This window comes from Anser brachyrhynchus (genome assembly GCF_964034855.1).
Source record: "Anser brachyrhynchus genome assembly, chromosome: Z".
NCBI lineage: Eukaryota > Metazoa > Chordata > Aves > Anseriformes > Anatidae > Anser > Anser brachyrhynchus.
In genome coordinates this window covers 6,888,678-6,913,459 of record NC_137697.1, presented here as the reverse complement: position 1 = coordinate 6,913,459, position 24,782 = coordinate 6,888,678, and the positions used below count along the sequence as shown (strand labels likewise).

The following is a 24,782-nucleotide window of genomic DNA, read 5'->3' as shown; positions in this document are numbered from 1 at the left end:
TGAGTTTTTGTTTGTGGATTTATTTTTTTTAACATCTTACACAGCATTCTGAAACAAGAATATTGTATGGCATTAAGCAATGTTGGTATGTAAAAAGTGATAAAAAGCTGTTGAAACACTACTCAAAAAGAGATCGATGAGACAGAAAAATCCCAGATGAGTGGTGTCCTCTGTGATGATTTCTTTGCACAGGATATGCTTTTAAATTCTGCCCTGAAAGAGAGAGAGAGATCCATTAAGTGCTGAGATTAGAAGAAGGATATGTTCTCAATCTTCAGAGACTGCAGCAACCCATGCAGGAATGTTCTGGTATTTGTTCTTAGACAAGACCAGTATAAATAAATGTATTTTACATTAAGCAGTCATTGAGTTAGAACACAGTCACAGTCTAGGGACCAGACTCTATTTCTCTTGATAGCAAGGTTGCGTTCTCTGTCTATGGTCCAAACTTTTTCTTCTGTAATGACGGATTTGGCAGCTGTAAGCAAGGGTTAAGCTCAAGAGCACCCCACCCAGGAGAGCTCCGCACCTGAAGACTGGGATGCTACCTAAAAATACAGTCTTGAGCTCTCTCAGATTGAGTAGCTGATGAAGTCTTTCTCCTGAATGTTACTACCCATGAGAGCAAAAGAGCATCAAGAGCTACTGCTTTTGGTCCATCATGAATAAAACATGATTTCTGGGTGGGTCTCTTGGGGAGCCTTGTAATGTCCTTAACCTCCTGGGATTCCAGCTGGATTTAGGTTTGGCATTGGGTGCTGCTCTGCTCAGATCCTTCACTTGGGTGCAGGAATAGAAATGCCTAGAGAGACTTGAAGTACCTGAGGAGTCTGGGCACATGAGAGAAGGCAGCAAATGTTTTGAACATCACCTGTATATTCCACTTACCTCTTGCATTTGGATAGCTACATCTGTCATCTGTTATTGAAGCTGTCACTCCAGCTCTGAATGCCTGCTTAGACTGGCTGGAAATTTATCTTCTTAGACTTGGAGGGTTGTGGCAGGTGCCTCTCAGCACAGCCCTGCAATGACAGGGAATAGGAGCCAAAAGGCTTCTGACTCCCTGCTGTTGGTCTGGGTATACAGGAGAAGTTCCTAGAGAAAACGCCATGCAGAACGGTGACCACAGGCGTGCTGCTTTGAACCTTTGGTCCGGTGGACCTAGAACTGTGTGCTTGGGAAATGGTATTCCGACTGCTAAAATTACAGTGCCTGGTGGGCAAGTCTTTAAATATCAGGCCTTGACCCATTTAGTCAGTCCCTCTCTGTAAATGGCAGCCAAATAAGTCTCAGCTGCACTCACTGGAGTTTATTTGAAGTTTAATCCACTCTGAATAAAGCATTTTGTTTACTCTAGGAAAGATGAATTTTCAGTCACTAAATCATCCTTTTACATCTATTCACATATGGTATTTGATCAGACAAAAAGAGATGAGCAATTAAACGTTGTATAGCTGCAGTAAGTCAGAGCATTTATGTGCACAGATGCTGTGCACCACTTAAAAGGCTGTTTGAAAACTGCACAGGATTCCAGTCAGTGGGAATTTGGGGAGTTAGTATCACAGCACAATGTTATTTCTTACTGAGTTTGCTGTAGCATGCATATCAAGTTAACGTGTGTATCATTTGAAGTTTGTTAACTGAAGACAAGCACAAACACAGGCTGGGCAGAGAATGGTTTAGAAGCAGCACTGAGGAGAAGGACCTGGGGATGTTGGTTCATGAGAAGCTGGACACGAGCTGGTGATGTGAGCTTGCAGCCCAGAAAGCCCCCCATGTCCTGGGCTGCATCAAAAGCAGCACAGCCAGCAGGGTGAGGGAGGGGATTGTCCCCCTCTGCTCTGCTCTTGTGAGACCCCACCCGGAGTCCTGCACCCAGTTCTGGGGCTCCCAGAACAAGAAGGACATGGAGCAAGTTCAGAGGAGGCCACAAGGATGCTCAGAGGGCTGGAGCACCTCTGCTGTGGAGAGAGGCTGAGGGAGCTGGGGAGCCTGGAGAAGAGAAGGCTCCAGTGAGACCTTATATCAGCCTTCCAGTACCTAAATGGAGCCTGCAGGAAAGCTGGGGAGGGACTCTTTGTCATGGAGTGAAGTGATAGGACAAGAAGTAATGGCTTTAAACTAAAAGAGGGGAGATTTAGATAGATGTTAGGAGGAAATTCTTCACTCAGAAGGTGGTGAGGCACTGGCACAGGTTTCCCAGAGAAGCTGTGGCTGCCCCATCCCTGGATGTTCTCAAGGCCAGGCTGGATGGGGCTTTGAGCGATCTAGTTTGGTGGGAGGTGTCCCTGCCCATGGCAGGGGGTTGGAGCTAGATGGTCTTTAAGGTCCCTCCCAACCCAACCCATTCTGTGATTCTAAAACCCTTGAGGAATTCAGCAAAAGCATGTAAGTGGTTTGTGACACTACATTCCCTAGCTGGTTTTGGTTGTCTTTGGCTTAGAACTGACCGTGCAATAATAGCATCTTTTCCTCTGCTTTTCCCCCATAACTAACTGCAGTTTTTGTCCGGTCACCTAGGCCTTAGTATTCAAGGCTATTCGTTGAACCAAATGTTGTATGCCTGATAACCAGGCAGCGGGCAGTGATTGCAAACTTTGATAGTAGGGACTGAATGTTCACCTTGGCATGTAGAGTGTTATGGGTGCTAACAAGGTTGATACATCCCTAAGTTCAAATCTTTCTTGTAGGTCCACAGAGTGTTTTCCAAAGGAGTGGCATCTCAGGAAGGGACTATTCATCGAGGAGATCTTGTTCTGTCCATCAACGGCAAGTCTCTTGCAAGCTCGGTCCATGGGGATGTCCTGAATGCTCTCCATCAGGCAAGACTACACAAATATGCGGTCATTGTCATCCAGAAGGAAAAAGACAAAGCAAACAATTCCTCCAGACTTGAGATATCAGCTACTGGCAGAAAATGTGTGGGGTCTGGAAAGAATGTTTCCATGGAAATAGGAACAGGTATGATCTTTGTCCAAGAATACTTGGAAGGATTCCCTTGCAGAGCAGACTGAAGGGGAAAATGTCCATGTGTTTTAGATTAAAAGCGTCTGTGCCTTATGTGGTTGAAGGGAGCAAATTAAATTACCTTTAATTTTTATTTGTTCTCTTTGGAGCCCAAATGCAGGTTTTTTTTTATTGCTGTAGTATTTTTGTTCTAAATATCATAACTAGGCAGAAAGTTAGAAAGACATCTAGAGCCTAATCCAATTTCTATTAAAGTTAGTGATGCCATATATTTTTCCAATCTGTGATAAATTCCTTTAAAGTAATAGCAGTAGTTTGTGCAAGAAAACAAACAGCCAAAAATAAAAAAATAAAAATAAAAATTAAAAAAACAAACTCTTTTGGGGTTTGTTATCCATAGAGACTGTCCTTGTTCTTTGTAAAAGAAGATTTCATACTATTTCTACTACAGACAGATGGAAAAATGACTTTGGTATTACAGTAAATTGAGCTAAGTCAAATTCAAGGCAGTCATCCCATAGAAAACTAGGAATAAATGGGTTAAGTGGCTATCAGTGAAAATATAAGTTCCCGTTTGGGAACAGGGCAACATTTCAATGCACTTGAGAGATCCATTTTTGGAGAGACCCCAAATTTTTGTAGAAGTAAGGCACAAAACCCTTCAGTACTTGCCTGAGCATATACTGCTGCATCAGGAGCATGGGGTTGACCTGTGATGGTTGTTTCCATCCCGAAGCAATGCCGTGTCCCTGGGATGGAGCGGGCAGTGGTTACAGCTGATTTTCAGAGACTTGGTGGCCTTTCTGGGCAGTACCAGGCACTCAGCTCAGAGCACCCTGAAAACCGAAAAGGAGCTGCTGCTCCTGTATTTTAAACTCATCAGCCATGGTCTTTACAGTTTTCTTTTTTGTGTATTTTTTTTTCCTTCCATCGCTGTTTTTATTATCTTATGGTTTCACGGGATTTTATAGGAAAGTTTTACAATACAGCTAAAAGAAAGAGGAAGGCACTCTGTAAATGGATCAGCCGTTCAGTAATTGCTCCCGTGGGTGTAATATAAGTGATTACTTCAGAATCCCTTTCTACCCTAAACATGCTACATCCTGCACGTTGGCAATGCAGACTGTTGGCTGCAGACACTAGGGGGCAACATTATCTCACGAATAACGTAGCGTTGGGTTATTAAGGACGTGTTTCCATCCTGTGAAACAAAGCGTATCTTCATATGTTTTAGATGACATTTGAGGTAATGATAACACTAATTTGTGATATTGCAGATCGCAGAATTTTTACATTCACATGAGGCAAAGAGGGTCCTGTTTCCCAAAACTATAGACTTATTTATTTGCTCCTAAGCAAAATCGTAATTTATGTCAACTACAGTATTACTGCATTCTAAAAATATCTGATAATTAGGAGTCAGCAGAAACATATTGGCAATTATAATTACATCCAGACATATGAGACAGAAACAATTATTCACACTAATGAGTGGTTACAAACTCTCCCTTAAGAGGATGGATCACATTTGTTTAATGTAATGTCTCATTTATTACTGTTATTTAAAAAGACGTGATTCATTGGATAATGAGGTAGAAACAAATAAAAGAAAATGAAATGTTCTCCACACTATTTTAATAATTTTTTCAATTCTTTTGTTGATGTTTAGAGTCTTTACTAAGTTCAGCTTTAAATTTGCACACAAAAATGCCTTGACAGGTTTTTGTTGAATATGCAAAGTGAAAATGTCTGAGTGCATAAATACATTTTGAACCATCAGCCTTTCACAGCTGCGATAATATGCATTCACTTCTGAGAAACTGGGTGACAACACGTTCTAGTTTGTGTATAAACTGAACTCTGAATTGCTTTGTCACTGCAGCAAAAACAAACCCAACCAAACACAACTTGCAATTTACTGTTAGCTGCATAACAAGATGCTGTGTGTATTCTGTCACAGATCCAAACCTGGACATGAATGATGTCATCTGTGTCGAATTACTGAAAACCTCTGCTGGCTTGGGATTCAGTCTTGATGGTGGAAAAGCTTCCATTGCTGGAGACAGGCCCTTACTTGTAAAAAGAATATTTAAAGGTATGGCAAACATGGAAATACAGTGGATATTATCCCAGTTTTCCTTGTATGTATTGTATAGACATTATAATTCTTGAATTCAGTTTTTTAAAATGAGTGTGTTTTTTTGTGTCCTCCACGTATTAACACTTACTAACCAAAGTGGTCATTAGAAAAAAGCACTCCTGGGAATGAGTATGGATTGCATCTGCTAGTAAATGTGTGTTCAGCAGTCTGATTTACTAAATATGATACATTTCCTTCCTAGGCTTGTCTGCTATTGTAGACATTAAATTATAGCAGCAATACAGTATGTAGCGATTTGAGAAATTCAAGTCTTATCTGATTCTCTTTTCTGAGAGAAACACAAAGGAGATAATCAGTGTGGCTTCAAAACGCCATCCTGCATTATACCCATTTATTAACTTTACTTTTCTTTGTTAATTTTCTTAGATACCAGTATTAGCCACTCTTGAATGCTTTGTTTGTCGGCAGGTGGCTAAATTTAGATAAACTGTGTATAGAAAGGAAACCAATGCCAGAACTATGCTGTGATTTTTATCTGGCTTAGTCTGGTATTCAGTTTAGTGAAAAACGTAGCATTTTAAAAGAAGCTGAAACTGTCAATGAAGCTGTGGGTGATCAACATTTTTATGGGATTACTTTCCAGAGATATAGTCCTTCTTTAAGGAAAAAAAAAAAAGTTAAAATGGTGTTTCCTGAATTGCTTATCAGTTTCCCTGCATGTGTTTTTCTCCTGTTTCAAAATGATTCTTAGAGTGAATGGCATGTTTAATTTTTGAGGTCATTAATTTATATCCTTAGATACAGTCTTTTTTCACCTCCTCTCCCCGTGGTGGCTGATACTGCAAGTTAATTTATCATTACAGAAGACTTACTTTTATCAGCAGTGAAGGGTGTGCCTCGCTGTAGGGGCTATTCCTGTGTCTGGTGTCTTTGTCCAGAGTTTGCTACCCATGTTTGATTTGTCTGTCATTGTTACCTAGATTTTATAATCTGCTGCATTACCTGCTTATTAACATGTTAAAATTCTGTTCGAGAAAATGCATCCATGCTGCATACCACCTGTATGTTTCCTTTGTCGATCACATTTTCTTAAAAGCTTAAAGCTTAAAGAGTAAACGGACAGCATCTTTCACACATCTGTGCTGCTTCCTTCATAAACAGAGTTTTATTCTGAGAAAAAGGGTTTCTCTTGGTTAAAATAACATTTTCTCTGAGAGGAAGCGTGGGGGTAGATTGCTAGAGCTGAGCTGAATACAAGTGACTTCTATTGAAATCATCACTGCTAGAAGAATGGTTTATTTGCTATTCATCACAGTGGAAAGGAATTTTTTTTCTTCTTCTCACTCACTTTTTCCTCCTTTTGCTCCTAGGTGGTGCTGCAGAGCAAGCTGGAAACATAGAATCTGGAGATGAAATTCTTGCTGTTAGTGGAAAATCATTACTTGGCCTCATGCACTACGATGCCTGGAACATTATTAAATCTGTGCCAGAGGGCCCTGTTCAGTTACTAATCAGAAAACCCAGGACGTCAGTATGATGGGAGCACTACATCTATTCACACTTTCTAAGACAAAACATTAAAAACTGGCTAGAAGCTGTCCTTGTTTCTAATGCCACACAGAAGTGTCTTAATGCTTTACAGAGAGGTGCTAAAAGCCTTGGAGAACCACTGAGCAAATGAGTGTGATGAATGTCATAAAATCTCACCTAGTTACTGAGGATGAAGGAAACCAAATGCTAGAGACATTTTTGTATTATGTGGCAGTTTTAATGGAACTTCAAGACCTTTACTGGGTTTGGTTTAAAGTATTTTGACTGAGATAAATAACACTGTGCCTGTCCTTGATATTTTTAGTACCTGCAGGGCATCAGGAGTACAACTTGTCAGTTGCCATCCTGTTGACAAGGGTGGGTATTTAGACTGTACTGTATCGCTTAGCTATAACTTGACTTCAGGACTCTTACTTTGGGTCTGGTCCTTATTTGTTATAATAAGAGAATGTCTGGAACAATCTCACTCTATTCTTCTAAGTGCAGTTTTGCTAAAAATGCATGACAAAAGAGAAGTATAATTTTGCACAACTTTTATGCCTAAAACATGAGCATTTTATTGCAAAGGTGAAAAATCCTCTTAAAACTGATGAACTAACTCAGCGTCCACCACAACTGAATCTGCTCTTAGTGGCAACTGGTATCTGAAAGCACTTGGCAATAATACAGTTGAAATTTGTGAGCAAGAAAATCAAGTCCAAATATTAGGTGATCGTTCACCAAGGTGTAGACTGAGTTGTTAGTTGTGGGGAGCGATAAAACTTGGGGTCTGAATTTTCAAATTTAGGCTTCTAACATTAGACACTTTTAAATATATATTTATATTTAAATGTATCTGTGTGTATATTTATATATACATATATATTTAAAAGAGGAGCAATTTCAAGTGCTGAGCACTTGCAGATCCCACAGACTTCAGTGATCGCTAAGTACGTCTGGAAGCCGGGCTGCTTTTATTCAGCTGCAAGAGGTTGATGGTTGCCTGACTTGAAATACTCAAGCTGGAAAGTGGTGGTCTAAGGATGTGGTTTTTTAACAGATAAAATCTGAATTGGCCATATTTGTGGTGGCTTTTATTTTTTTTTAATTTTTTTTTCCTTTCCTGTCCAGTATTTATTTTCGCTTGTGTGGGAGTGGGTGAGTATGTGTGTGCAAGGTGTAAGTCTGCCCGGCTGTGTACGGGCTGATGCTGAGGGTTTTGGATGGTGAAACTGAAAACTATTTGCGTAGGTGGGAGAAGCCATGGTATAGATAGAGCAAAACTAAGAGTTGCAGTGCTGCAGGCATTTAGTTCGGATTTTCTCACCTCTACTCCTGGTAGAGGTATCAGCAGCGGGCCATGCTGCCCAGTGTTATTTATAGTCTGCTCTATAGGGAGGAGAATGTATGGGTGCGAACGATTAGAGACTGCTATTTCTCTTCCTACATCTGGGATGGCTAAACAACATAAAAGAGATACAGGAGGAAATGGGCCAGCATCCTTATCAGCTGAGAACAAGTTGTTTGTTCCAGAGTGCTCAGGTTGTTTGTCACATTAGGCTGGAGACCCACTCACAGCCAGCATGCCCAGGGTGAAGAGCTCTCAGCCTGGAGCTGGTCCAAATCTGAAGTTTATAGTAAGGCAAGACACCGCGTTGCTGTTACAAAAAGTTCTGGGCTTGTCACTTGGCCCTATCCCAAGATCATGCTATCGTTCATTTTGCTTATCTTTATTCAACAGTGCTTAGAGCAATTGCTTCCGGGATGGTGGGCTCTTGGTTTGGTTCATTTTGGTGACAGCTTCATTAGTCTGCAGCTTGTGATACGCAGAAAAAAATTGGGTTCTGTGAGGCAACCAGAGACCAAGTGAGCAGAAAAGCTGTGCAATGTTTGCCTACAAATAAATAGAGTTAATTCTTTTTCAGTGACATGCACTCGCACGAGAACCCAGGGAGAGATGCAACTTTTTGGTTACAAAAGAGGCAATACTGTACATAGTCCTACAGCCGCTTTGCCCGCAGGATGTGTGTTTAAGCTAATTCAGGTTCAATGCTGTGAAACGGCTGTGGAATTGGGTCCCCTGTGAACCCAAAGCTCAGCCCCTCCATCGGGACCGTTTCTCACCTTTGGTCACCTCAGTGGTGGGTAGGTTTCAGGAAGATGCAGCACGTTGGGTCAGAGGACCGTATGGGGATAAAAAAGTTAGCTTTGCTTGTTTGCTGAAAAACAGCAGACATTTGGCAATGAAATGGCTAGGCCTTGTTCAGGAGTGACCAAAATCTGATTGTAATAGCGTGTATAATAGATACATAAAATGCATGTGGAATTTAATGCAGTGTAGTAAATGCATACCTGTATATGTATAATACGTACAAGTGCAGTACTGAATTTTTGCTACTTTAATGTGGTAAATCACAAATATGTTTTAGGAAATGGGAGTTTGTTTTTGTTTTTCAGTACACAGTTGAAAATTTTTGAGGTTCCAATGCCAGGAGGACATATAGCTCCCTCTTTAACCGGTGTGAGCTCAAAGATCAAGTCCTTATTTTGTAAATCAAACTTAATTTGAGGTGTCTTAAAATGATAGGTGGTGAGTATTTTCAGACACTTATTTGCAGATACTGTTCATTGTGAGTGATATAGAAGGCTTTTATTTTTCAGTACTTGAATACAGTTCAGTATTTTATTTTACATGCACGTAGATATGTGTTGGATAAGTAACAGCAAAGAGAGCCAGGGAGTTCTGTGTGTTTCAGTAGTGGCGATAATGTAAAAGATAGGTTTAATGTTTTAAGTCTGATACTTAATATGGGTAGAATGATATGCTTCTCTACTACCTTTACAGCAAGAAAAAGAATAGTATTTAACCCTGATTGTTCCTGTTCTGGAAAATACTATTTTATTTTATTTTTGGTGAAGGAACAGGAAACATCTTTACCGATGCTACCAGTGTTAATCTGATTACAGTAGCAATTCCTGATGTCTCTATTGGGGTGACAGTTCCAAAAAAGCCCAAGGATGTACGTAATGGGGGTCCATTTTATTACAAAAAGGATAGATAGAGCAAACATGTAGTGAACCTTCTGTTACACACCTAGCAAAGTAACTGTTACTTTTCTGAGAGCCTGGTTACGTCAAAATGACAAAGGAAGTTGCATTAGTTCATCAGTATTCAGTATGTTCACGAGCATTTTTGGCCTTGCTGTTTGCATGCCAGTCCCCATGGTAATTCTTTGCCATGCAGAAGGGTTGGCAGGAGGAGAGCAGTGACTCTCCAAAGACTCACAGCTGCAACTTGAAAGACCAAAAATCAGGATGAAAATATGCACTTGGTCCAAAACTCGTCATCAGGGACCTGAAGGCATGCCAGACAAAGTGAATTTGTTCCTAGATAGAGCAGGTCTGGTCTGGTCTGGCTTTGCTGCTTCCTAGGCTTGGGGCACATCCTGGGTATGAGAGTAGGCTCCGGTGTGATTCCACAATTGAATATTCTGCAGCCTTTTGTGCCTGGAAGCTCTTCCCAGCGTCTTTGGGGACTGCACCTGTGTTCAGAAAAAAACAAAACAAAACTGTGAGGTTAGGCCTAAATTAGCGAGGGAGCAATATCTGATCATTTTCTTGCTAAAAAATAAAAAAAAAATAATGAGGGCAGATAAGTATTAAGAAACCATTGATTGACTCGTTTTCTAATAATCCTCACTTAAAATTAACCCTAGTTAATATTCTGCAGTGGTTCTTTTCAAAATCTGAAGGGACCATTCCCAGGTGGGAATGTTTACCTGTTTCTATGTTTAGGGTATGTAAATGTACACGTGCAAATATTTGATGAGTAGACTAGATTTTGTGAGAAATGGGGATCCCACTATAGGTAGGTTTTGTGTATTAGCCTGATACACTTCTTGTATAATATTGTATATTTACACTTTTATTTATATAAATAAAACTTCTTCTAATGAAAACTGTTTAAAATGCCTTGTATATTATAAACAGTGAGTGCAATAACATGAAATAGATTGTACATTTTCCAATTTGCTGTCTCTGTTATGTAAATCTGTATCGCCATAAACTGTTTTGTTTGGGTTTTTTAGTGATTTTGAAAATAAATGGTATCCTTAGTACTCCTCCAGGTATTTTATTTCTGTTACACCAAAGTCTGGCTGGTCCACGGCTGTAGGTGACATCGAAGAGATGACGCTGTCCTGGAGAACACAAGGACCCAAGCATTAGTGCTGTCAGGATGGGCATCTAAGCTAGAAGTAAAATACTGCCCTGTAAGAACTGTCGTTCAGTGTAAAAAAGAGTTCAGGCACTTACGAAGTGTTAAAATGTGTTTTCTAGGACCTGCTATGGTATCTTGGAAAGATGTGCTTTTTTTTTTTTTCCTGCCCCTTAGCAAGGAAAATGCAGATGGCAAAGGTATAATGCAGTTTTCCTTAGGAGCAAGCCTCTCAACCTCCTGCCAAGCAACTGGGCTATAGGGGGATGGGCTGTATGTACAAGGGAAAATGTATATACAGCTAGTCCTGGCCTGGTATTTGCTGTTGTCTCCAACCTTCCCTGAGGGTAAGCTCCCCTCCAAAACCCCAGTACGCTGGTGGTGTGCACTGGGTTGGATGTAACCTCTGTGTGCTGCATGGAGCTGCAGCAGCGCTCATGGCAGGAGGTAAGGCCATAACCCCTGAACTGGGAGCATTGGCATCCACCTTTCTACAGACACAGCCGTCTTCGCTGCCACTGCAGTGTGGCTCCAAGCAAGCCTACCTCCCAGAAGGATGAGTTGGCCTGGAAAGCACTGTCCAGATGTCCTCCTCAGGAGCTACTTCGACACGGGGAATGCCAGTGGCGCCCCAAACCAGCGCTGCCTGTAGGTGCCCGGACATGTCAGCTAGTTGCTGCGAGGTAGGCTGAGCCGGGGGAAGGAAATGGTGGGTTAGGCATTTATATCCTCCTCACAGGCCTTCCTGAGTCGCTGTGCATTGCTCCGTGTTTTGAGCGCTGGGTTGGGCGCTCGCAGCAGCTGCATGGCTGGAAACTCCCGGCTGGCTCGCCCCCCCAGCCCTGCCCTCTTACTCGCGTGCCTCCGCTCGGTGCTCGCCCACCTCCCTCCTGCCAAGCCTTGGTAGCTTCACACCAGTTCCTGTGGTGCACAGTGCTGCCGAAAGGGCTGGTGGGCCTTTCTGAGAGGGGAGGAAGGCAATTGCTCCCCCTGCTCCAAAGGCATCGCCCTCGTCTTTAGGCTCATGCCCCACAGGCTGCCGTGTTTACTTTTGGTTTCTTTTCCACCTGCTACACCAGAAGGGTGCGAGAGTGAACAAGAGTCACGTGCAGAGGGAAAAGTCCCGGCTCTTGTGCTGAATCACCCTGCAAAAAAAGGTGGTGCCTTGGCTTCCAAGCTGCCCCGAGCCCCTTTCCTAGACAAAGGCAGCCCTCTTGTCTGTCCTTCTCCCATGTCCTCCTAACATAAGGCTGGGTATCCATAGGGTCAAGCCTCAGAGCAGCCTGGCTTTGGTAGGATGAGTCTTCAAAACCATTAAAATCTTAATTGCCCCAGACAGTGGCTCATTACAGAGAAATACAGCAGAGACTAGACACGATGGACTTAATCCATAAATGGGTTAGCACTTGGGACATCATTTATGCCCTAAGCTATGTACAACGGTAGAAAGTTAGGTTTTGGTTTTATCCACCCCAAGTATGTTTCAGAGACTTTTTTTTAAATTTTTTTCTGAAAGCCTGGGGGTATTGGTCCATGGGGGAAATTAGCACAAAAAGGAGGAGGACTTCACAGTTTGGGGCACAACTTTTTTTGATTCCCATATCACTAACATACAGGGCTGAGATCTAAATGAGATAAGTAGAGGCATTGACTTTTTTGCACTCAAGTTTATCATCCTGCCTGAAAAGTTCTGGTTTATTTACGATTTCTGATGTCTTTGCTGCTCTCCTGGTCTGTTAACATCTCTCACCCTGACTTAGGGTCCACTTGCCTCTGGTGTGGTCATTTATGGACCCGTCTAGATTTCTGGGATTCTGTCAAAATCTGTGAGGGGGAGCAAAACCACCTCGAGCTCTGCTGCCGGTTGCCAGGTGTCATGTCCTCTCTGCACCACCAGCCCCTTGCCTTGTCCTGGGAGCTTCAGACCTTTGGTCCAGAAGTTTTGGTGCTTTTTTTTTTTTTTTCTTCCTATACACTCTCAGGTCATATAAGTGCTCTCACATCACCTCCATCCTGTGTCCAGCAGCTCTGCCCCAATGGGTGCATGGGAAACACGGGATGCGGCGTTATCTGGGGCCGGTCCCTGCTGTTTCTGGTAAAGGAGTTTAGGTGGGATCTTCTCACCAAGGAGCACTGCTGAATGCAGAGGGCCATCACCTGCCCTGGCAAAAGGAGCTGTGGCCCATTTCAGACTTCTCCTTTAGAGGGAAAGCCAGCCAAGGCTTGCCCTTTCTGTGCGGTCATGTGTTCCTCAAAGCACTTGACTCAGCTAAAAGATTTCACAAATTAATCACAATTAAGAAAATTTCTAAAATGTTTTTTTTGTTTTTTTTCCCTTTTAAAAAATGTAAAATCCTTCCCAACAAACTTCCTGATGTAAATAACCATCTTCTTCCCAAACAGGGGGTTGCCCTTCTGTCCTGCATTGTGCAAAGCTGTGACTGGAACGATGTTTTCCATTAGTCAGGGTATTTTCTGAAGTTAATCAGCAATAAAACCAGAACCTTCTTGCCTGTCATCTGCTAGTTCCGCGTACGCTAGCCTTACCTCCCTGGGCAGCTGAATCAGGCTGGTATCTCGGCGCTGAGCAAACAAGCTCCATGAAGCTGGAGTTCCTGCAGTTTTTCCCTACCTGGTGAAATGATTTCCTCGATGTGCTGCCTGCCCTGACACAGTGCTGGGCACAGCCTGGCTGCTGCCAGTAAAAGTGACTGCCCTCATTCCTCATCCTGGCAGGAGGGACCTGGAGCGAACAGGGCCTTGTGCCTCCGTCACAGCTCAGTCACGTCCCTTTTGGGAGCGGGGAGGGGAAGGCGTAAGGGGAAACCTGCCCGTGAGTCCTTGCAGCGCAGCGCTTGGAAAAGGTGGCTGCGGTCCTGGGTCAGATTCCGTGGCTCAGTGCTGAGGGAGGAGGCGTGACGGTGGTACCTTGACTTGGGCAGAGCATGCTAACGCAGGAAAACACCACAGGCAAAAAACTCCCATGATGAATGTGCCGTCCTGGAGCTGTCCCAGCCCTCTGGGGTGGCAGCAGCAGCAGCAACTCAGGGTGCCGGCAGTCCCACGGCAGCTCCCAGCCTTATCCAACACCGGTGAGACAAGTGCTTCTGTGCCCAGCTGGGGGATGTCCCCTACAGGGGGGTGCCTGGGGTCCCTGGAGCGGTGCAGCATGTGCTCCCTTCATGTGGATTGGGGAGCAATGCCGAAACATCCGTAAGGTGAAGGGACAGAAAGGGTTGTAGGTCACAGGCACTGTCTCGTGGGATGCCTGCTGCTGCAGACACCTGCCTCCATGCTTTTGGAGGGCTCTTGGACTGGTGAGATTTGCATTGCAAAACGACTGTGCATGAGAAGGGAGGGCAGCCTTGGCACGGCCAGTTTCTCACCCCGTCACCCAGACGATGTAGTGCAGCACTTGACCAACGACCCTTGTTTACAGCCCTAACAGCTTTCGGGACTATTGCTCACTGACCATCCCGCCATCAGACAGTCACTTGCTTCACGGAAAACCCTGCCAGACTGAAAGCCAGCGCATCACATCCCCAGCCCTTCCTGTCTGGCCTCCAGCATCTCTACGGATGCACGTCATGCCTTCACACCGTCTCGTGTCGATGGGAGGAAAATAAGAAAACGAGCTCCTTCCAGGGCACATGCTAAAAATACTTAGCAGCATGTGACTTATTGCTTTCCAAATGACTTAGAAAAAACATCCAGGGGCGGAGGGGGGGGGAGGTGGGGGGGTGGTGTTGTCTGGTGTCTAGCAATTTGTTTAGGAAATGCCACTTGTGCATCCAGTCTCGGGTGTGGGAGAGTGAGCTGGCGGCTGCCACAGGGCTGCTTTGCGCCCAGCTGAGCACAGCGCGAACGTGACCCGGGGCTGAGCATGTTGGGCTGGCAGCCCTGGCAGGTGGGTTTGGTCTGTTGAATTTTTTTTTTATTTTTTTTTTGATATCTGCTTGGGGTGAGTCAGGCTTCTTCAGATGGCTATGCTGTGCCTCTGTTGTGAGATTTTTTTATTTTTGTGCCTTGTAGGGACGAGCAGGTCACTGCGTGTCACGCCGTGCCGCCGGCATCGCGCTCTGGTATGGACTGTGCAGGCACTGGGTGAGGGTGGCTTGGGGTGCTCTCACAAGGTTTACAAGACTTGGGAGTGTGAGTTGCTCTGCTGGAGGCTAACTGGGATGGGACAGGGACTTGCTCCCCTCTGGTTTATTTATTTATTTATTTTGTCATTCACCAGAAACCAGGGCCTTTGGCCAGGACACTTTTAGCCCTCCTTGTGCTGGAGATGCGTGCCCTAAGAGTGGTGCTTCTCCCCACCCGTAAAACTGGGGAGAAGCAGCACGAGGAGCCAGGGCAAAGCCTGCTGACAAGCACAGCATCACGGTGAATGTCTCAGGCTCTTCTCCCCATAGCCATGTCCTTGGACCCCAGCTCTGTGCTTCCTCTGTGGAGGGAGCTCTGTGCCATCCCTCATGGTAAGCGGTACAATTTTCCTTCCATTCCAGAATGCCAACATCAAACTTTGTAGAAAGTCAAAATCTGACCTTGGCAAAACCCTGCATGTCTTTCTGCCTGCATCCAAGGAGGGGGAAAAAAAAAAAAAATCTTAGCTAAAATTTCTGCCCTTCATTGATCCCCAGGGATCCTCTTCCTTCCTTAAAGCTGCAGTGCTTCTGACAGAGGTACCCCTGACAGGTGTCCCTGCCACCACCACAATGTTCTGCAGGCAGAAGTCACTAGAAAATACTAGAACACCTTGGCCTTGGTGTGCCATTTTGAAGTTCAGGGAGAAGGTTAGTTCTTGTTCCTCTACAGCCAGGAATGAAAGCCTGGTCTCCCAGCATCAATCTGTTGGCACTCTGCTCTTGTCTCAGTGTGTGCCCTCTGACTTCCAGCTATTTGGAAGGGATTTGTGTAATATAACAACTAACTTGGAGCCCTCAAAAAAACAAAGTTACAACAATGACTCATTTTTCTTGCTAGCATTTCATATTTATTATCTCAACAAGAACTCAAGACATACATGCATAGGACATACAGTGAAATAACCAGCCCGTATCCAGAATGGGCCTTAAGAAAAACAAACTCATATTTTTAATCATACAATAGCAGATGGTTTGGCGAAGTAACAAAAGGAAACTTAGGGAAGACGTCTATGAGTATTTGCTCATGTACTAGCATTGATCACTTTAATTTAGGTCTTTTTCCTGAGCTCGGTGTGGATGCTAGTACTCTTGACAAGTTTCAGAGAAACATGAAAACTTTTCACAAAAAACAAATAGTCCTTGCAGATCTAGACAGAAAAACACTGCACTGGTACTTAACTTAGATGGCCCCAAGACAATGCATTTATGGGGATACAATACTTTTTTTTTTGGTAACATTTTTGTGTGCTACAGCCTAAATTATTGGCCAGGCTCTATGAGCCCCGCACCTACTTTTCTATCAAATTTCAAAGCAGCATACATTAAACAGAACACTCTTAGCCAAACACATTTCAGCTACTACTGTGAATGCTAATGCTGCATGTTTCTGGGGGCCCAGACAGGCGCAGTGCCCCCAATGAAGTCCGCAGGGCTGCCTGGGCCAAAGGCTTGCAGCTGCACTATTTCCACCATGTTCAGGGCTGCCCCTGGTGAGCAGCTTTGCCTGGACGCTGGTGTTTAACAAAAACTCTTTGCATTTACTTTTTAATACTGGGAAAACCGACTTATGTACATGTCAGCAAAACATGCTACTTTGCGACACTAAGGTGAATAACAGCTATGTGCGAAACATTACATTCTCACTAGAAAGGTGTTGGCTGGCTTAGAGGAGGAAGAAACTGTACCTCTGGCTCAAGCCAACAGCAAAGCTCCCAGTAACACTGCTGAAACTGGGTGAAGTCCTCCAAGCAGAAGGCAAAGTCAGCCCCCTTCTGCTCAGCGAAATCACTGTCAGCAAGTAACAGCCACACACGGTTGGTCGTGACAGCGAGCAAAGCTATGTAAGCTGTGCAACGACCATTTTGCAAAGTCAGGTTCAGAAGAGCTGTCCGAAAAACACATTATAAATACAAGCAAGACGTCACTACAAGGCAGGAAGAACTGTAATTTGAGCCAGAATTCAGGAGGTGCAGCTATGCACCCTTACACAGTGCAAACGTACACACCAAAGCAGCGGTTAGTAAGAGAAGCGAGAGTATGACTTCATGTTTCTTTTCACGCTGCACCTCCGGAAGGAGATGGTTATTTTGCATACTTCTGAACACTGACTGAAGAGGTAGTAACAAAACGTGACCGGCTACAAGCATTTTCTTGCTAGAAAGAACACTGCTTGGGGTCACGTCTGACAAGAACAGACAAGCAGGGTTAGCACTTGCCTCGAGAGCGAGCTGCATGCTTAGTTCAGCTCCTTCTAAGCCAGCCGAGGGGAACCCCTCAGTGAGATAGGCGTAACGCATCACCATTCACCGGGTGTACTACAGCAGCTTCATCGTTCCGGAACTTAGATGAGGATACCATGAAATGAAATGGAAGTGAAGTACAGGGGAAGAACCTCTGCTTATAAGTATCACCGAACATTTAAAAAACCCAAGGATACTTTCCTGTACTGACTGTAACATTCAGTTATATTGAGATTATTTCTTCAAAGAGACATAGCTGCCTTTTTTGAAAAAATAATGTACTTAAGAAAACTCAGATTCAGCTTTAAGATCTACTTTTTTTTCTTTTTTTCTTTTTCTAAGAGAAATATATTGTTACTTATAGAAATACAGTGGTATCGTATTGTTCTCAAGAAATTCTTTATCATGTTGAAAGAATTTCTTCCCCTAAACTCAAATACCTCAATATCTGTATTTGTATAATATCTATTCATACGTCATATTTAACAATATACTAAAGTACGTTCCCTTCTGCGATGCACGGGGTATTTCTTTTACTATCAGAAAACATTATGCTTTCTTCTAGTTAAAAAACATATATATATATTTTTTTTTTTGTCATGATTTTAACACTTTTCCATACTGCTTTTCGAGAGTAAAAAAGTAGCATTCGGTTGATAGTTCTGTGAAATAGTCCTTTCGTGCAAGCAGGCTACGCATATTTGCATAAATATATATTATATATATATAAATATAAATATGTACATATATATATAATATAGACTAGAATTACACAACATTATGTTAATTCATAGAATTGTAGTTTTTAGTCTGTGAAACAACTTTTTAACAGCAAATAACCTTTCAATAAAGATAGTGGTTTAATTAATGACTGAGACATCCCCATCACCACACACACCCCCCCCGTCCAGCAGAATCCGAGCTTTAGGAAGCGAGAACAGTCAGAACCTGAACGCTGCCTTTCACCTTGTGACAGACGGTCCCGCGTTCCAAGATGCTGACTTTTCTTTAATTATTATCATGGTTTTGGATTGTTCCCGAAGGTGAGACGTAGCTGCGGGGACTGAAGGATGCCACGACAGGTTGTGCCCGGCTGCATCCTGCCCCTGGCCCCCCGGCCCTAGGGGCTCTGCCCAGCGCTAGCTTCCTTCCAGCCTGGCATCCATAGGCCGATGATGCTGTAACACTATCCAAAGAAATCATGTTGCGACAGCCATCCTTCGGTGGCTCCGGGTAGCAAAACGCGATGCAAAGAGCTTTCTCCATCCCCCAGTATAAGCGAAGTCTCTCGTTCCAGATCTGCAAAGCCAAGGTCTTCCCTCTCTTCCTGTGCCCCGCCGAGCATGGGGGGGCTCACGTTTTGGGGCAGAACAGCTTTGCGATGAGGTTCAGGATCCTCTGTCGCAGGTCCGCCTTGTCGCCGATCCTGCGCAGCTCCAGCGCGCACTCCGCCACCGCGTCCCGCTCTGCAAAGCACAGGCACAGCGCTCACACCCGCACCGCTACCGGCCGCAAATCAGAGGGAAAAAAAAATAAAAAATCGCTTTTTTTTTTTTCCTTTCTATATTAACCCCCCCAAAAAAAAATGTGACACCCGGATTTGTCCCCCGTCCTTTCCCCCATCATCCTACCCCCCCGCCCCCCAACCAGTGCTCCCTTCCCGGTGTACCTGCGGCGGGGGGTGGTGCAGATTTGCGCAGGGTCCTGCAAGGCATCATCGCGGCGACACGGCACGGTTCGGCACGGCTTGTCACGGCTCGGAACGGCTCGGCGACGGCGGGCAAATGACGGCGGCCGGGGCGGAGCGCGGCTCTAATAGCGGCGGGGCGGAGGGGCTTTCCCCGGGCTGTGACGTTCGGAAAGTACGCGGGGATCCCGCCCTCCCCCCCCCCCCCCAAAAAAAAAAAAATGGGAGGGCGGCGACGTGCCCGAGCGCGCCCGGGGCGGCGGGGACAGCGCCGCCGGTGCCGAAATGAGAGGAGATGGGCGGCGTGCCGGGGCAGGACGGGGAGCGGGGGAGGAGAGGGGATGGAGGAGTGGGGTGGGCTCGGGGAGGTGGAGGGGTTGGGGTTGCACCTTGTGGGTAAGGGGCAGGTGGCGAGGGATGTGCTTGGGTTGACCAAGGAGAGGTGGGGGTGGGCTTGGTAAGGCGTGGAGGATGCGCTCCTGGAAGGCAAGGAGTGTGCAAGACGGAGCGAAGGAGCAGGATGTGCTTGTGGTGGGCAGCAGGGTGGGCTTAGTAAGAAGATGAGGAGGGGGATGGGTTGCACCTGGACCAGCAGAAGCAAAGGAGTGGGAGTGCAAGATGACCCGGAGGGTCTTGCTGAAAGCTCCTTGCTCTCAGCCAGGAGGTGCTCCCAACGCAGCACTGTATGGTTTTTTTCAAGGTGGTGATGAGCTTGCCCGTGAAAAAGCCGTGGGGAAGTAAGCTGGCCCACGTCGTGTTGTGGATGGCTGACCCCCCTTCCCCCCCCCCCTTTTCCCCCCATCCCCTGGGGCACACTCATAGAATCACAGAATCACTAAGGTTGGAAAAGACCTCCCCAAGATCATCTGGTTCAACCATCACCCTACTACCACTGTCACCCACTAAACCATGTCCCTAAGCGCCTGCGCTCACTGTGATTTTGGATGGTTTTTACATGGAAAGGGAGCTGAAATTGCAGTGTGGCCCTTCTGAGTTTGTTGCATAGTTCAGGGAGGGCTGTCAGTAGTACAGGAGTCAGTTGTCTGCCTCCTGGCCATAGGAAACTTGCTATTTGGTGCCGTGGCACAGGCCATAGTCCCATAGTTCCTATTTAGGGGAAATGAAAACAGATTGGCATAAAGAGTGGAAGTGTCAGACATAACAAAGAATTGATTTGTAGCTGGATGCCAGTAAACACCCACATTTCACATCAAACCACAGCTTCTACCAGGGAAAGAGAGCAAGGTGTAATACAGGCCTGCAACGGGCTGTCGAGAAGCTCCTTTCTGTGGGATCAGAGCCTCTAAAGACAAGCGGGTGACTTTAACATCTGTTGTGACCTGAAGCTTTCACCAGCTCAGACCAGAAACCCTTTTCCCTGCATGTCTTGGGGTGCAGTGCCCTAACAAAGGCTGTGGCTGGACGAGGCTTTTGCCGGTCCCAAAGAGGGTGGCTGGGCTGTGGCAGCATTCCGTGGTGTGCTGGGCTGGTGCCTGGTATCAGAGCCCTTTAAACCGGCCACCGAGAAGCCCCTGCGCTGACTGAGAATGCATTGCTTTCATCCCTCATCCCTTGGTATAAAATTTAACATGCTATATAGATTTGTTTGCTTGACTCATTGTTTTTAGGATCTTTTCTCAGCTGCGCAAGCACCCGTGATTGTAACCCAGGCCCGTTCAGGGAGAGCTGCCCTTTGACCGAACGATTCCTGTTATGTAAGAAACTGTTCCTTCAAAACAGGTCTGTTGGGTTTTGGGTGGCGGGAAGGCAGGCAAACAGCCCCGGAGATCATCAGCCTGCATGACGTGTCGGCTCTCATGCTGGTGGCAGTGCGCGATGCTCTGGGCTGCATCCCACGGCCCTGATGGCTGCTCCCTAAATCGCTGCCCTGCCTCATCTGCCCCAAAACGCAAGGAAGGCACTGATGAATTCAGGGCACGGGTAGGAGGGACAGGTGCCCAGTCCCTTGCAGTGCTGGGTGCATGTGTGTTCCTCCCCGTGAAACAAAAAACAGAATTACCGCGCTCATTTGTTTTGCATAATTGGGCAGGGCTAAGGACTATGTGGTCTTGCTCTCCTGTGTGGATTTCAAGAGAGATCTATTACTAGATCATATTATTTTGACGACTTTTCCTCCAGCAAGGCAGAAAACCAATGCCTCTCTATTCTGTCCTGCTTAGCACTGACTCCTCCCAAAAAAGGTGGACAAGAGGGCAAAATGGGGATCAGAGTCAGGAGTGTCTGCAGTGCTCACCTCTGACCGTGTGCCACCCTGCTGCCATGGTCAGAGCTGTGTGTGTGAGCACTGTGGAGCAAAGCAGGAAGCCCCGCTGTTTAGAGGAGAGCTGCCTTGCACCAGCTCCGGATCTGGCCCGCATCGCAGCATCGTTGGCGCTGGGTGATGGAGGCACCGCAGCCGGGCTGCGCTCAGCATTGCACAACAGGGGCAGAGTGAAAAATAGACCGCTGCGGTTTCAGGCTGCCAGCGAGCTCTGACGTTTTGCATTTCAGTTCCCCTAAATAAAGCAGCGTGGCTGTGGGAAGTGCAGGTCCCTGGGAGGCTGCTCTGCCGGAGCAGCAATGAACGCTGCTGCTCGCTGCCGCTCCTCCGAGCGCGGCCACGGTGCGCGCAGCCACAGGGGGGTAATCGGTGGGAGCGGAGCGGAGCAGTCCCCGCCCCTCGGAGCAGCCCTCCGCTTTATTTCTGTTTAACAGCACCTGAGGATGGAGGAAATACGCCGCTGGGAAGGGAGAATCATCTCGAGATGGCATGCCCAGAGCCACGCCGGTGCCTGGGCAGTGCGGTCTAACCAGCAGCATCTGATCAAAAGCCACGGCGTAACCGACCCGCAGCACGAATAACACCAGCTGGCAGCGGTGATGAAAGGAAAACGAATGTTGCAGAAACGAAAACAAGAGTAACAGGGAAAGGAAAGTGGCCGCTTATTCTCTGAACTCTGTTATTTGTGCTGAATCAGCTCCGAGCTGTTACTGTGCCTCCCTACCCGATCTCAAAAAAATCATTGCCACCGCTTCGTTACGAGAAGCTTCTCCTGCTCCTCCAGCTTCTGTCTCGTGCCGACAGCTCCGTGATTGCAGAGGAGCTGCTTTGCTTCCCTCTCTCCTCCCGTTCCTGCACACCACAGCTCGACGGTTCCTGTTGATGCTCGCAAAAGCAGGAGCAGGAAGGGCAGCGTGACTGCCGGGAGCACGAGCCAAAGGTCATCTCAGGCAAGCGCCACAGGGTGCGGCCGTGCCAAGTGTGGGCGATGGCCGTTGCGTGCTGGCCTCAGCAGGCCGTCAGGTGTTCGTCGTGGCTTAGATCTCTCTGTCTTGTTTGCCCTTCTCTGGCAGCCACACTCCAGGGCTCTCTCTGACTGGTACAAGTGGAATCACGGGGTCATTTAGGTGGAAAAGACCTTCATGGTCAGAAAGTCCAACCACCAGCCTGAACTACTCAGTCCCATCACTAGCCCATGTCCCTTGGTGCCATGGCTGCACATCTCCCAAATGTCTTCAGGGATGGGGACACAACCACTGCCCTGAGGCATTAGCCTCAGCTTCACTTCTCACACTGCAGGAAAAATTGAGGTTCCAGCATTTGCTGTCGTGCTCCCCACACTTCCACGGCAGTGAGGTCAATGCAGATTTATGTAGTTATGCACAATGCTATTGCTACTCTCGTTCGTAAAAAGGCAAAATAGAAACTAGGGAGCACTCCACTTACAGATGTTTTACCTGCTGTTTAATTATTACCTAATTGCTCTACACCAACGATCTGTAGACTCTCCCTTACACTGTTTTCTCTAGCCTGCTTTCTTTGGGAGATTAATCATTTCATTTTCTCAGCAAAAGGCGAGCTGTACAGCTTGTTCATGTATCACAGCACTCTCCCCCTGACAGGGTGGATGAACACTCATCTCCATGATGATCCGCATGCCAAACAAGCCGCATTAATTATTTCAGTGGTGGAAAATGCTTCTGAAGGATGACAGGCGTGTTTCTGGTCTGATGATGCCCACCAGAGGCAGGGGCAGTTTTCCTACCAACAGCAGTAACATTTGGTTGAGGATGCGGTTGGGTACCAGAGCCCCTCCTTGATATGCTGGAGTATAAGGGAGTTTGCATCCCTATGTGCTCTTCAATCAAGCAGTAACTGTGAGAAAACTTAGCTGACTGATTTTTCCTGGTCTTAAGTCTTAAATTTGCTGGGGCAGATTACCTGGTGTGCTGAATTTCCTGTGAAAGCAGAAGCAAAGACACTGCAGGTGGCTCCATGTGAGGCCGTTTCCGATGTTGGTGGTCACCAAAATGCTTTGAGTCAAGAAGGACCACCATAAAAGAAGGCAAAATTCATTAGGTAGCTCGTTAAACAGGTTTTTACACTCATGAAGATAACAAAATCCTTATAAAGACCAGTCCTTGTAACTGCTATCCAGAACAAGTAGGTATTAGTAAAGTAAATATTGACTTTGATCACCGTTTATCAAGCTGGTGGCATATTTGCAGAACTCTCTTCTGTGTGCAGGGGCGTCTCTGTAAACACCACGAATCCTGTTAATACAGCTGCACTGGTGCTGCCATGTTTTTTGGCACAAGCCTGTCTGGGCATTGTGCCTGTGGTTATTTTCAATGATTATTTGAATGAGCTCTGTTCCAGAATTCACAGTATCATCGCTTGCTGCGCTGCCAGATCTTTTTCAGGCTCTGGCTACCTCAAATTTCCCCCAGTTCTCTACAACCCCCCTCTGCACTTTGTTGTAATAGTTGCATAGAGGAAAAGGAAATCCCACAGACGATATGCTTGGCATTTTTTTTCCTGGCATTCTGGTGCCTCACCGAAGTCTAACAGGAGGGATCCAAAGCAGGTGTCCTGATCTGGCACCAAGCCACCCCCCCAGCACCACAGCATCTCCCCCATGCTTTTGCAGTGTTTCTTTCAGGTGGGACAGGAGCTGCTCTGAAAGGCTAGAAGATTGTCAGGCTAATCTGAGCAATACTTTCTTCAAGCTGGGTTTTGGAAGTGCCTTGTTTGAATGATCTCCAGTTTGATAAAGAATCACTTAGAGCTCCTAAATCCTACAAAGCAGTTTTAAAGCAGAGGAAGATTTTATTTGGGGAACATGGAGAAAGAGGCAAGCAGAATTAATACCAGAAAGCAGGGATGGAACCAAAGAGGAATACAATGTCTTCTGAGGAACCTTCTCCTTTGAAATTTTGAGGACTTAAGTCTACTTCACTGTGAAGATTAGACTTCTACATGTGGAAGAGGCAGACAGAATGTCCGATGTTGTAAGAAAGTCTAGGATCTCCTCTACTATTCGAATCATCCATGATTTTGTGAATAAGAGATTAGGTATGTTTGGCCAGGGATTGCAAGAACATGTCTTTGTTACAAAGAACAAAATGAATATATGATTTGTGTTTCAATTTAAAATGTCTGTTTAGGAAAGAAAGGTGCAAAATCATGAGACTATTGTGGGTAGCTCGTTACAGCCCAAACCTCAAGAGCTGGCAGGAGCAGGCTGTGCCCCCCCACATTAATGGACCCCATGCAGGCTGTAGTGGCTGAAAAGTGGGGCAAGCTGAAATCGTGCTGGGGTGAAAGCTGTCAGGGAAACACAGATGGTGAAGGGAGAGGATCGCTTGGCTCACTGCTAGACTGACAATGGAGCTGGTACGAGAGGGCTGAAATCATCACATGATGTGAGGTGGTTTCGCTTTAAAGCTTTGTAACTACTTACTCTGAAATGAGCTCATTTCCTTTTTGGTTTTATTTTTCATACCCAGATGTAGACAAAAGGAGGAGGGTGTGATATTCGCTGCTTGTTCTAGACAGGAAAGAAAACGAAACACAAACACATGCACACATACACACACACATGCATGCAAA

At 45.7% G+C, this 24,782-nt stretch overlaps 2 protein-coding genes and 1 long non-coding RNA gene across 14 annotated transcripts in view; 1 reads left to right on the top strand and 2 right to left on the bottom strand.

Moving 5' to 3' along the window:
- Positions 1 to 10,716, top strand: part of PDZD2 (PDZ domain containing 2) — a gene marked incomplete at its 5' end in the record, with an annotated part of 198,255 nt that extends 187,539 nt beyond the window's left edge. For all 12 annotated transcript variants that reach the window (XM_080573249.1, XM_080573255.1, XM_080573252.1 and 9 more), the window contains 3 exons: positions 2,691 to 2,961; positions 4,928 to 5,062; positions 6,439 to 10,716. In XM_080573249.1, the coding sequence (XP_080429375.1) occupies positions 2,691 to 2,961; positions 4,928 to 5,062; positions 6,439 to 6,605 (573 nt within the window). In that variant the 3' untranslated portion in view covers positions 6,606 to 10,716. The remainder of the gene's footprint in view (positions 1 to 2,690; positions 2,962 to 4,927; positions 5,063 to 6,438) is intronic.
- On the bottom strand, positions 7,732 to 14,300 carry LOC308185317. The gene is made up of 3 exons (XR_013943287.1): positions 13,362 to 14,300; positions 11,360 to 11,502; positions 7,732 to 10,140 (listed from the first exon to the last, which is right to left on the bottom strand). It is a non-coding gene; the product is annotated as an uncharacterized lncRNA (long non-coding RNA).
- Positions 14,301 to 15,770: 1,470 nt separating this feature from the next.
- Positions 15,771 to 19,069, bottom strand: PMAIP1 (phorbol-12-myristate-13-acetate-induced protein 1). Its single transcript, XM_080575162.1, has 2 exons — positions 18,872 to 19,069; positions 15,771 to 18,668 (listed from the first exon to the last, which is right to left on the bottom strand). Exons 1-2 carry the CDS (start codon positions 18,918 to 18,920, stop codon positions 18,556 to 18,558), a joined length of 162 nt encoding a protein of 53 aa, XP_080431288.1. The 5' UTR covers positions 18,921 to 19,069; the 3' UTR covers positions 15,771 to 18,555.
- Between the last annotated feature and the right edge of the window lie 5,713 nt (positions 19,070 to 24,782).

Excerpts from the sequence above, each read along its gene's own strand:
- PMAIP1 (XM_080575162.1), bottom strand. The coding sequence starts at position 18,920 with ATGATGCCTTGCAGGACCCTGCGCAAATCTGCACCACCCCCCGCCGCA. Across the intron at positions 18,669-18,871 it reads TGCACCACCCCCCGCCGCAG|AGCGGGACGCGGTGGCGGAG; the intron begins GTACACCGGGAA and ends TGTGCTTTGCAG.